Source organism: Hyposmocoma kahamanoa, unplaced genomic scaffold (assembly GCF_003589595.1).
Source record: "Hyposmocoma kahamanoa isolate Upper Pololo Valley unplaced genomic scaffold, ASM358959v1 99879, whole genome shotgun sequence".
Taxonomy (NCBI): domain Eukaryota; kingdom Metazoa; phylum Arthropoda; class Insecta; order Lepidoptera; family Cosmopterigidae; genus Hyposmocoma; species Hyposmocoma kahamanoa.
The window spans coordinates 1,877,428-1,890,389 of NW_020656077.1; the positions used below are offsets into that span (position 1 = coordinate 1,877,428).

A 12,962-nucleotide genomic window follows, 5' to 3' on the forward strand; every position below is an offset into this window, starting at 1 on the left:
AAAAGTCGGCGTCGCTACTGAACAGAATACGTGACAGCCCCAACAGCCTCCTGAAGACTGTTGCGGAGAGATGTGAGTGCCCAATTATGCGGCACTTAATAAATAGTACTAGGTCAATAGTAGAGTATAAGTACTAACATAGTTTTAAGTCTGTACTAACACTTTATGGATCACAGTTGTCTTAAATAAAGAATTTATTATTATTATTATTATTATTATTATTTACTACAGTTTTCAATGTCACGAAACTGACTAATAAAATTAATTCAATTAAGCTTTGAGGAATAGACACCTACTCAATAATGAGGAGTAGCTAAAGTCAAATTTATACATATGTATATTATACTACCTAAAGGTGGTGACGCCAGTGACCGACAAGCATCAATGTTTGCCATCTTTTTTTAACCAACTTCAAAAAAGGGAGTTCTCAATTCGACGGAATGTTTTTTTTGTATGTATGTTACGCGATAACTCATTTTCATGATTCTTTTATTGTTGGAAAAAGGGTACCTCCATAGTGGTTCCATTTAATTTTGAAGAAAATCATCCACCTCTAGAGGTAGCTGTTCACGCATGAACATTCATTTTTATAAATAGCTATTATAATATTATCATTTTTATAAGGAGCTATTATTTTAATGGTTGATTTTGCTTTTCTCTAATTCAAGGCGTTTTTCTCTCAATTGAGAAAAACGCGAGTATAGTATGAGTAGTGAAAACTGATTTTTATTGTCGCCAGTGTCAAGTCCTGTATAGTGGCGAACTAGGGGATGAATCCGGGTTTGCGCACTTTCCGGTAACCGATTCAAAAAAACTTGGCTGGAACTGGTACTGAGATTACTAAATTCATTGAATAAGATTTAGACCAAAATGTTCTATCATAGTAACACGTTTTTATTGGTAAGGTCTACTAGTATTTATGTGGTCTGTGGTAAGGTCAATTACTGGATGTTCATTATTGGTGAGTGTCGATTACTATGTCGATTACTTAGTCAATTAGCGGATTTTTGATTACTTGGAGATTTAGAGAAATTCTAGTTTTTAGTACTAATTATAACAGCCTTTTTATGAAACATATTACAGCATAATCTTTCTTGAGGATTATATCTGTCAAGTCAATCACTATGGTATAATGTTTAAAAACGAATAAAGTTATTTCAAATTTAAAGGCACACTTCCCTTGAAATGTCGATTATTGGTACCATCACCCTATACGTATAGTTTGACTTCAAATACGTATGTAAACAAACAGATACACTTTAGTCGTTTGAACCGGTTATGATCCTTTTCCAATCTTACAGTTAAATAAAAATAAGTAAGTCTGGCGAATTGCACTGTTGGTTTTTACGTGACAAAGCCTGTTGCTGAGTTATACCATATCTAAAATAGGCAAAATAGGCGCCTTGTCGTCGAGTTGCGGACACCAGCCCGTTACACCAAGTACCAAGTACCAAGTATACCATATCTACGTTATGGATTGACATTTGTAATTAATTTAGTTTTTTAATTCCACGTTGACTTTGACTTTGAAAGTGAAAAGAAAACTATTCTTTAGTCGTTTGATACGATTTTGACCACATCATACTCAATCACGAATCTCTTCCAACTAGAGGATTTATAACATAGTCCACCACACTCGTTCAATTTTGATAATGTTTTCCAGCATGCATGTTTCACTGCAATGTTTCAATTGCCGTAGAACAAGTCAATAGCTCAAATTTTACAGTCATGATAAAATCAATATAACAATATATTTTGAAATGATAATACAATGTAAACATTGACCAGTGAAATAACAAAAAATGAGGAAATGGTCAAAGTTTGTTATGTCAAAACGGGAACACATAGAGGCGTCGGTGTAGTGTCATTCGACAGGTTCCTTCCTTTCTTTTTTCTACTTTGCTGTGGGTCCTTGATACTTATACTATGTAATTCTTTTATACAATTGTGAAATGCAAATAAAGAAACATCATCATCCTATTTAAGAGCCAGGCTCTTGTCGGTGTACTCGATGTAGCCTCCTCCACCCTAAACGGTTTACAGCCAGCTTCTTGACCTCTTTAAAGCTGCTCACTTAAAATCTTCTTCTTTATTTGTTTACTATACGCCATTCTTGGTCTTCCCCTTTCTTTTCCCTTCTATCTTCCCTTCAATTATCACTCTCTCAATTCGTCATTACGTAACAAATGTCAAAACATTTTCCCCTCCGTCTAAATAAACAATATTGGATATTAAATATATTGATTCACCAACTCAGTACCAAATTTTTAAATACGTGTACATTTCAAACAGATTGAATGAGGCCAGAATGGAAAAGACGCGATGTATGTTTTGGGGCACATACTTGCCCTAATCTGCATTCGGCTCTTTCGTGATAACATGGGTTGTTTAATAGGAATAACCTTGATGTAAATCAATGGTGTAATTTAAACGACTTTAGTGATCGAAATGAGATTGTACGAGACACTCTGCATGGTTGTTAGTAACTCTTGTATTCTCGTTGAAGTTGAACATTTATATATATTTCAAACACAAAACTTGCAATATCTTCGCCATGACTTGCGATAATTAAAAATTTTATTATAATAAAATCTTATTAATTTTTTTAAAATTAAAATTTTTGCGCAACTCATAATGCGTGACCCTTAAGCACAAATACGCGTGTGTTTTAGTTATGTACATAGTTGTTTATGCATGTGTGCCATCCCCGGGCTTCTGAGTAGTTAAGTATGTATTATGTAGACTGACGTATTACTTACTTCTATTATACTCATTGAAAGCGTAAAGATTATCCCATTATTGGCCTCCCGTTCCCAAGTGACCAACCTGTAATAGTCCGGACATTCTTGTTCGATTTTATTGAATTTGTCTCAGCGTCTCTACTCAAAAATACGCAATGCGTTAACACTAAATGGAGATGTTCTGACCATTTTCATGAGTGCCGCAGCCAGTTCACTAGCTCATGATCGTGTTTGCGATGCGCACCTGGGTTTAATTCCTGACAGTTTTTGTCACAATTCCAAAACACCTAAAACTATAAACTTCGACAAAATCGAGTAAATGCGTAAACTAAATGCGTAAACACGTACCAAATACAAATTAATTCGATTTTACTTTGATATTTATCCATCACCAGCAAGTGATAGTAACCTTTGTCAAAAACCGAGCAAATCTATAGGCACCTTTACACTCGTGTAAGCAGTACACAGCTCTTGATACCAACGTAACAATAATAATAATTATCCGTGTAGTCAACCGAGACCATGCGATCTGTGAAGGGTCCGAAAATTTGGGTTGTTTGAAAAAACAAATATACGCGATTTAAATCCTGAAAAATAGTTTCATTTCCTATGTGTAACAATCGCGAAAACCTAAGAACTCGAAATAATAATAATTATTGCTTTTTTTTTCAATTTTAACATTATGTGTCACGTTGTGCGTCTTTTCAGTATACAATATACGTTCCTAACAAGTACATACTTTAAAGAGGCGTTCAAAGTAAATAAGTAACTGTTTGTCCAATATTCCTTTATCAAAATGCGTGATGCGTAGACAGAGGCAGATAAAGTACCTATGTGGTAGTAAAATTTCTAGTCATGTTTTACTATATAAATAAGAAATCATAAAACATGCGCTGCGTAAGACGTAGTATCTAACTACATTCCAGATTCCAGATGAAAGACTAGTAAGAAACTGAATTAGATTGTTGAGTAGAAATGCATGATGATTTTGCCCGCTAAGCACTTAATGCAATGCCTGGGAAGATTTGGCTACACCAGTTTTTGTACTCTGTACATATCTATCTATAAAAGGCTGACTAGTTACCTTTGACATTGATATGACGAAAACAGACAGCGTAGTATTAATTTTTGATATCAATATTCGTTTCGACAATAGAAAAAATCAGTTATAAGTGCAATTTGTCAGACTAGAAGAAAATATACTCACAGCAGCGGTAGCCGTAGCGACATCAGTGTCCGTCAGCGTGATAGTATGCGCGGTGGCCATCGCTGGCGTCTCAGCTGAGGGAAGCGACACCGCCATGTCCAACTGCTCAGTTATAGTTTCCACCGTCGCCGTCATTATCTGCGTGACAGCGCAATGCTCATGTTAATATTATTGCTATTGAATTACGATGAAAGTAACGATTTATCTCTAATTGATTAGTATATATACATTTTTTAGTAAAAAGCATTTGTTTAAGTAATTTACACGGCCCCAAGAGCAACGGCAACGGAGGTATTTGTAAAATATGAACAACCTCGCAGGACTATATTTTAGAAACGTCATAAACAACAACTTTTGTTCCATGACTTATTACAAAACATTATAATTTTATCAAAAATGAACTATCAAGTTTTTTTTTGTACTATCTGACACTTTTTAGATCTGTATTTGGTAGTAACCCCGCTAATGCATTTTGCATCGTACTGGTTTTTACGCTAGCGCTTTCTTTTGTTAGTCATCACGAGTTATCACCGTTTAGAGCGTTACGTTTAAATATTTTATATTATTTTTGTATGAAAGTAAAATTTGATAAATTATTAAAGTCGTGTAACCAAAGTTGTTATTTATCGTATAAGTATCTTGCGAGGTTGTTAGAATTTTAAAAATAACCATGTATATTTACAATAATGAGCCCAGTCGCGCACAAACATTCATTCGAGTCAGTCAAACCTTAGATTGGTATTAAAAAAAAGAAAATACAGGTTTATATGAATATGGACCTCCTATTACTCATACGTATCAGGGTTGTTGCGAATATCAGAATCCGCGTCCGCGGATAATCTGTATACATTAAAATATCCGCGTCCGCATTAATCGGTGCTGATATTCATTGCTGATATTCATGACATGTCCTGCAAGACACACTGGAATAATTTACAAACTTTCCAGAAAAGCTGTAAGCCGAAAAAGCTAATCAACAGTTATTTTTAAAATATAACTTTGATAAAATTCCACAAAAATGAAGCTAGGCAGATTGATTGTTATCACGAAGATTAACTCTTTACAATACCAAAGAAAATCTAGAGCGATTTCATATACATAGATGCAGTAAGGATGCACATTTTATATACACAGGTAAAATCAGCATCCGCTGGATGTGTAAAAACCTGCATCAGCAACAACCCTAATAACAATAATAAAATACTGAAAAATGTAGTCCTGTATTAAATGATAGGGCTATTAGGCTTTATGATGACGACACGTTTAAATCATTCGATAGCCGAGGCAGAACCATCGGTGTTATAGTTTATGCATTTTTTTATGTTTTCTAAATGTTCTTACCTTATATATTTGTGTAGGAAATGATTCTTTTAACACAATCTACTAAGATATTTTTTATTTAGTGCTTTATACGTGTATATTCAAAACAAATCCTCTAGACCGTCTCACACTTCATGCATGGCCAGCGAATTCAACCAATTTATTTGTTCTAATAATTCAAAAATATTTTGGAGATTGCCATTTCACATGTTTCCTGACACGGTCCCTTAAGTCCTTTATAGTGCTTATTGTGCAATCTACATTAGTTGATTAATCGCAATATTAATTCTTTTACGAAGCGTATTTTCCATACTACATATTAATTTTTATTTTATAAACTCACAATAATGATAGCAGTATGATCAACTATTTTCATGACTGTAATTTGTTAAATACTAAATCTACAATGTATTTTGTTATTACCTTAAGTTTAAATACTAATTTATGCATAGGCTTCACTAAATGTACAGTAACAGAAATTTTAAGTTTATTAAGCATTGATTAGTTTCAGCAACAGCTAGTGAAGCCTGTGCATTAAAAGCTGTTTGGTACACTGTCGCTTTCAACAACGAATAAATATCACATTGAAAGCACGGGATAAGGTAGCTTTCACTTAGCACGACAAACGACAGTGTATGCAGCCGCAACGACACCAATAAAACAACAAACACACACTATAAAAAAAAATAAGTAGCTCAGAGGAGAAAGGAAGAAATAGATAGAGAACATACTTGCGTATCGCCTGACGATTTAGTCAGTGTGGCGTCCGAACCAACGTCGCTTATGAGTGACAGTTGCATGAAATGAACAAACTATACATCTATATATAGATACGTCGAGTCAACTAATGAACATTTAATGCTTTTCAAATGTCTGACTTGGCCGGCAGTCTTCTCGCAATGCTCAAACTAAAGTCCACGGATCGCAGGTAAACGGTTCAGAAACTCAACAGTAACAGACATATAGTACATAGATACGTAAGGGTATTAGGAGACTACTGTGCTATACCCAACAAACATGCAGGATTGTTTAGTTATTTCATTTAACATTTTTAATTAATCTAAACAACAGAGGAGTAAGGAAGCATAAATAGTGACGTATTTCCAAGTTATAATTATATTGGTAGGTTTACATAATACATGAAAATCTTAGAACTGTGTCCGTCGACATTAGTTGCAAATTGTGAATTAAGTAATTGTCATGTTCAGTTCCAACTCACAGATACTTCCAGCCAAATCAAACTAAGGGACAGCACATACAGACGAACATTCCGCTATACATACATGAGGCATATGTACTAATACGCCGCCTACGGAGGCCTTGTCTGCGTGCGCCACGGACATGAGAGCGTCGACAGAATTGGCTGGCGTACCACCGGACTTGCTTCGCTCGTCCTCCAACATCATCTTCTTGTTCTGATCGAAATACAGATCGCAATGCTGCTGAAACGCAATTCATAATGTACACAAATCAAACTAATGACATCAATGGCTTTGTTACTGTCCTTCAACGTATCCTGGACTCTTACCCTTATTTTAAAACCCATTTAAAAATATTGACTGCCAAAATAGTGTTTCTCCGGCTATTTAAGTAGCTTGGTCAACATTTACAAGATGAGTAGTTAGTAAATAGAAATGAGACCATGGTAGCTCAGCGGTATAGTGCCTACTAGGGATGCCGCAGACATCTGCGTCCGCATCCGCAGGTCATTCGCAAGTATTTTAATATCTGCATCCGACATACGCATAAATCGATGCAGTTTTTGCGGATGCTGAACATAAGTTTAAGTATATAAATTATGACGCCACTTTAAGTATTAAAAAATTAATATATTCCATCCAAGTATTTTCTAACAGAATTATGTAAAACTATTATATCTTTTAAATTTTGTATTAATAAACAGTCACACATCCGCATCTGCATCAGCATCTGCAGATTTCATGGTGAAAACATTCGCATCCGCGGCCGCATCTGCAGATGTCGTCATAACCCTTACTCCCTGGTGCCTACCCTGATTACTATGGGATAGCGTTCTATTCCAGGTACAATCAACTTAGAAATTTAACTTAAGTTATTAAAAGCATTTTTGATATCGACGTAAAGGCTTTCATTTCATGGCAGTAGTTATTATTTAGTCTGTGATCAGGTGATTGTGTGGCCGATATATATTTGTTTACCTCGGGAGCCGGCTTGGGTTTGTCGGGAACCAAGGCGCGCACTAACAGCACGGCCAGTTGATGCCACAGTGCCGCCCCTTCGCAATAAGAACAGGCGCCCTCCGCTAGACATGCCGCTGTTGACACACATTGTCATGTATGTCAACAGCGGTATGAAAAGTAAAATGATTCACATTTATAACAAGGAATTGTAAACTAAATTCTAACCGCAAGATCGTTCACGAGAATGAAACTGTGCTAATTTCAATACCGATCAATCTATACGCTAAATTTCATACAAATCTGTTGAGCTTTTTAGGCATAACGAGGAACAGATCCTGTCGTTGAAACTTTCTTATTTTTGTAATATTAATGGTACCTCCTCGTCCAATTCACAGCACAAAAGCATCATTTAACAGGCAATACGTAATTCCACTGCGCCTTTCATACAATTTGATATTATAATGATTTAGGCGGTTTGATAAATACTTGATTTTAAGGTTATAAAAATATAAATAAATTACTCGGAGTTTCGAGTATTCCGTTTTCCATCTGCAATCAGAACATCAACAATATCAAAATTGGTCGAATTATGGTACGAACTATTGCCGCATCCCTAAATTCACCAGATTTAGCCCCATCTGACTTTATTATTTGATTTGCATCAAATGAGGAAGTGATAGCTGAAACAGGGGCCTATTTTTCAGAGACGAAAAAGGTTGAAGAAGTTGCAGGAGTTGAAAAGAGATTACTAGAAATGTAAACGATAATTCAAAAATGTTCTTTTTCTTCTCAAAGTCATGTATTTCCCAAACCGCCCTCATAAAGTATAAAAATAATAATGAGAATTTTTGTATGGACAGTACAAAAAGTTGTTCATTTTGAAAGGTCATCCATTGTCATCCCTTATAGTTCGGCGCACTGTGTACTCACCCTGCATACACTCGCTATGTTCGTTGGTCATTGACTGATTAGATTTCAACATAAGTCGTAGAAGTCTTGTGGTTTCGCTGCTCACGTTTTGGATGTTGATTCTACGATGTTGCAGTTGCATCTAAAAATAAGTAACATTTGTATAACGTAATCCCTTAGTCCCCACCAAAAGGTAAAAAACCCAAAGTGCCAAATAGTATTTTAAAGAGAATGAGGTTCTTAAATTAATCTTAAGGTCGTATCAAGCCAAATAAAATATGTTGAATAAAAAACAAACGACGATATGACTTAATGTATGCCTCTCACCTACAGATTTATCTTGGTTCTCATTCTCGGTGCTAATAAATTAGCTTCAAAATTCCTTTACAACCACCACAATGTCGTGATACAGGTTCTCGTTGTGCTCGTTTAATGTGATTTACTATTAGCAACTCAGCACAACAAAGCATTTACTGTTAATTACGCAAAAAAATCATCATAAATAGAGTACTATGTGTGAGATAATAGTAGCCTCCTGTTAACATACGTGTTCAATTACCAAACAACACACAATTTAGGAAATAATTAATTACATATAAAATATCCTGTAAATAATTGACGATTCGCACACAACGCATATGCAGCGGGTAAGGCTGCCGTCACCATGGCGCTGAGGTCACATCCTGGCCAATATAGAGAAGCTCTTTGACTCTCAATCATAGCATCTTTACTCCTTTGTTGTTCTCTGATGATATGGACACGGCTCTTCGACTTTAGACGCCAATTACGTGGCATTTTCAGCTTCTTGGTACTTTGTGTTGTTTGACAATTACGTATCATAAATATACACCCTCAGTTTACGCGTATAAAATCGCTTTAATCACGTAGACCCTCATTTAAGAACTTGTAGTGTCTTTTATAAAACAAAGTCGAGTTTAGTAAATATACCTGCTTCAGTAGTACATCGAGCATCAGTATGCTGCATGTCAAGTTTTGTGGTTTCATGTATTCATCGTATTCTTTCAATTCCTTCTCCGTAACGTTCGTGGGCATTTCTGGCTTGCGCTCTACAGAAAGATAAGAAAAACGAAATATAAAGACGAGACGTAAGCGACACATCGTAGCTTTACTAACAGTACAGCCGAGAACAGTGAAACATAAGATCGAAAAAAAATCGATATTTCTTAAAATTTCACAAACACGTTATGATATCTTTATTGCAATTATTGAAGCTAGGGGAATTCAAAGAGACAAGTAAGAATTTCAAATAATGTCGTCAGTATACTGCGGACAGTTTTCAGAGTACTTCTAAAAAATATCATTGCACAGTATATAAAACACTAACCTGGAGCTCTAGTAATTTTATCAGGCAAATTAACAACACAATGGCTGAACAAATCAAAAAGTTGCGTTAAAGGTATCTTCACGTCGAGTAGAGATATTGTCTGAAACCAAAATTAATTAATATATCCAACATCATAAATTACAAAGCCAATGTCGTTTATTGTAATAATGTACGTGCAATGGATGTGGCGCCAATTCGTGTTATGTGCATTAGAGCTGTTGGATACATGCGTGATTGCGTTGCTGGCAGCTATAGGCTCATCAAACTCCGTAAGTAATCCTAATTAAAATATCTTTGGTGTCATATATACGGGGAGAAGCTTTCCGGTACGGGCTATTTGCTGACAACATTACACTTGTCAGTGAAAATCGTCTCAAGGTCCAAAGCAGATTGGTGAAGTGACACAGAAATTGGTTAATGTTTGCTTTGAAAATCAGCAGAACCAAAACATGTAAAACATGTTCATTATAATCTTAAATACTTGGGCTCACTCTTGCAGAGCGATGGGAAGATAGACCAAGGCGTGAAGCACTTTTTTAGCGCAGGATAGATGAAATGGTGACAGGTCACGGGAACGCCTTGCGACCCCCCGTATTAAAGTGAAGGGGAAAATATACAAGACCAAAACATACAGGGAAACAATAAAAGACGATTGCAAACAACGTTGACGCGAATATTAATATCAAAGTGTAGAATGGCCACACTGAATAAGATAGCAAATGGTTACACAAGGAAGTTTGAAAGGAAGTTTTGTCATGGTATGGACATATAATGCGGAGAGATGAAACAGTTTCACATAGCTCCAAATGTGTAGAATACGAATGAATACAGGAGTATAGATATCAGAAGAATGAAAGGTTAAAGCGTAGATGGATGGATTTTGTGAAAAATGCTACGTGTACGACGAAAGGTATGTGAATAGTACGTATGGTATATGAATAACAAGATGAAAGCTGGCAGGAAAGAATTGATAAAGAAAATATAATGTGTCGGCCTTAATTAACTGGAGAAGTTTATGATCCACTGTTGTACAGACGGCTGCACATCAAGCTACTCATTGACAGATATTGTTGCGTTGCATTGGAGGCGATATTCGGATAGAAGTGTATGGTTTGAGGTGCGCTTGACTGTACATCGTTTTTTTCCAGACAGAGAGGTGCCGGAGCTCATTAGAGAGGCCGGCTGGCTTACAAAGCTGCAATCTAACACTTCATGGTGACCGTGGCAATTCCCTGATTGTGTCTTATTTAGTATGTAGATACTCTATGTCGTAGGACTTAGGCTACTACTAGACGGACTGCGTGCGCGAAGTCGATAAGTACAACTGCATGCAGTCGACACTGACTCCAAGCAGATATAGCCGCGCACCACTTTTTCTGAAATTGGTGCTCAGCGTATTTATTGATGTCGAAATGGAAGTCACTTGTTTACTTTTTATTACGGAAATAAACTTATCACTATTTTGTCAGCAAACTCATGTCGGTAATTCCCGACTATACTCTGCGGTGGAATAACAAAAAACAATTTTTTAAGATTTGTGCAAATGATATGTATAAATCCGTGGACAAAACTTTTACCAATCGTGTTTTTGTTTTACCATTAAGATATCGTTACCTTTTGCCACTACTAGTTCAAGATCAAGAATCAAGAAAGATCTAAGATCAAGTTGTATAAGACACCAAAAAATTATTTTATATTCTCTTAAGAATGTCCAATTCTCGAACTATCGTTCACATCGACTGCAGCCTACGCCTTCACCTAAATTGTCGACTGCATGCAGTTGATCACGACTGCACGCATTAACTGCAGACTTGTAGTCCATCTGTTGGCAGCTATACTTATGCTATTGGAATTATGGATAAGTCATACCTGAAACCATTCTAATACTGGCATAACAGTATCGGGTGTCGGTTTAGTGGTAACTCTAGTCACAGCGAAATTATAAAGATTTTTTTCATCTATGCCCACCATTGTACCGTCAGGTTCTAGAATTTTCGCTAAAGGCACTTTTAGTTCCAGCAATTCCTTGTCCGGAACATCTGTACATATGGCTTCCATCCACGCGGGCATTATGTAATCCCATATCGATTGAGTTATAATGCCGTATGGGATCAGGCAGTATAATCTGAAGAAAAATAAAACAACTGGATTACGTTACAATTGCATAGAGTAAAAGTATGATTTATGTATGTGTAAGTGGTGTTTGTTGATTTAGTTTTATGGCATTATAATCCCGTCTTTGCGGGAAAATTTCAGTGTCAAAATCAAAATCTTTGTTTCATAAGTATGGAAATTCACTTGAAATCTTAAAAATTTATTAAACACTGCTCCTTTATACACATTTATGTTTTTCAACCATTATTTTAAATTATCTTAAGTGAAAAAAACCTAAAAGAACCAGGACCTTCACGCCAATTTTTTTTAATGCAAGGGCGCACAATCTATATTACCTTTTACGTAAAGTTTTTGGTTTAAATTACGTAGTAGTCATTGACTTACAGTAGTAGTTTGTTAACTTTGACTAACAACAAGAATCTGAATATAGAAGCGTAAGCTTACAGTAATTTGTGATTTTGAACTACCAATTTATTTTTGTATTGCATTAACGTTTGATGCCACTATTTTTCATGAAAAAATTACTGTTCTTAACATAAATTACGTTTCGCCATTTCAACTACTTAGCTATTTGTGGACCCTATTGCAAATGCGACTATGTACACAGGGGTATTATTTTTCATTTCTACGATTTTTCTATCACGCATCGCGTGAATAATTTCAAAAATCATAGCGACAGCTATTATACGAAGATATTTCATCCAAACAAAATAACGAACGAGTTTTGTCGCGATCTCTTTGCTTTATATTGTTTTGCAATTTTTTTGTTTTTAATTGTTTGATCGATTGTCAGGTAGTTTGCTGTATGGTTTATTTTTTTAAACCTTTGATATAAGTATTTGTGCTCATTTCTGTTCTATCTATCCCCATACAGTTCATATCAACCGTTAAGCTATCATGCGAAAAAGAGCAGCTTCCCTGGCGCGTAGCGTTCGTGGCAGCGACAACAGCCTCCTGAGTATAATTGCAAACATTTAAATTTCGTATTTGAATTTGAATTTGAATTTGGGTTTGGGTTTGGTCTGGTCTAGGTCTGGGTCAGGGTCTGGGTCTGGGTCTGGTCTAGGTCTGGGTCTGGATCTGGGCCTGGGTCTGGGTCTGGATCTGGGTCTGAATCTTGGTCTCGGTCTCGGTCTCGGTCTCGGTCTCGGTCTCGGTCTCGGTCT

General features: G+C 36.0%; 1 protein-coding gene across 11 annotated transcripts in view; it reads right to left on the bottom strand.

The window, feature by feature from the left end:
- Positions 1 to 12,962, bottom strand: part of LOC113239328 (protein unc-79 homolog) — a 75,188-nt gene that overhangs the window by 48,668 nt on the left and 13,558 nt on the right. For 8 of the 11 annotated variants that reach the window (XM_026476276.1, XM_026476268.1, XM_026476274.1 and 5 more), the window contains 8 exons: positions 11,551 to 11,806; positions 9,682 to 9,781; positions 9,285 to 9,403; positions 8,358 to 8,478; positions 7,446 to 7,561; positions 6,552 to 6,707; positions 6,000 to 6,080; positions 3,949 to 4,086 (listed from right to left, as the gene is read on the bottom strand). In XM_026476276.1, the coding sequence (XP_026332061.1) occupies positions 3,949 to 4,086; positions 6,000 to 6,080; positions 6,552 to 6,707; positions 7,446 to 7,561; positions 8,358 to 8,478; positions 9,285 to 9,403; positions 9,682 to 9,781; positions 11,551 to 11,806 (1,087 nt within the window). The remainder of the gene's footprint in view (positions 1 to 3,948; positions 4,087 to 5,999; positions 6,081 to 6,551; positions 6,708 to 7,445; positions 7,562 to 8,357; positions 8,479 to 9,284; positions 9,404 to 9,681; positions 9,782 to 11,550; positions 11,807 to 12,962) is intronic. The other 3 variants (XM_026476272.1, XM_026476270.1, XM_026476273.1) reach the window with 3 other exon arrangements.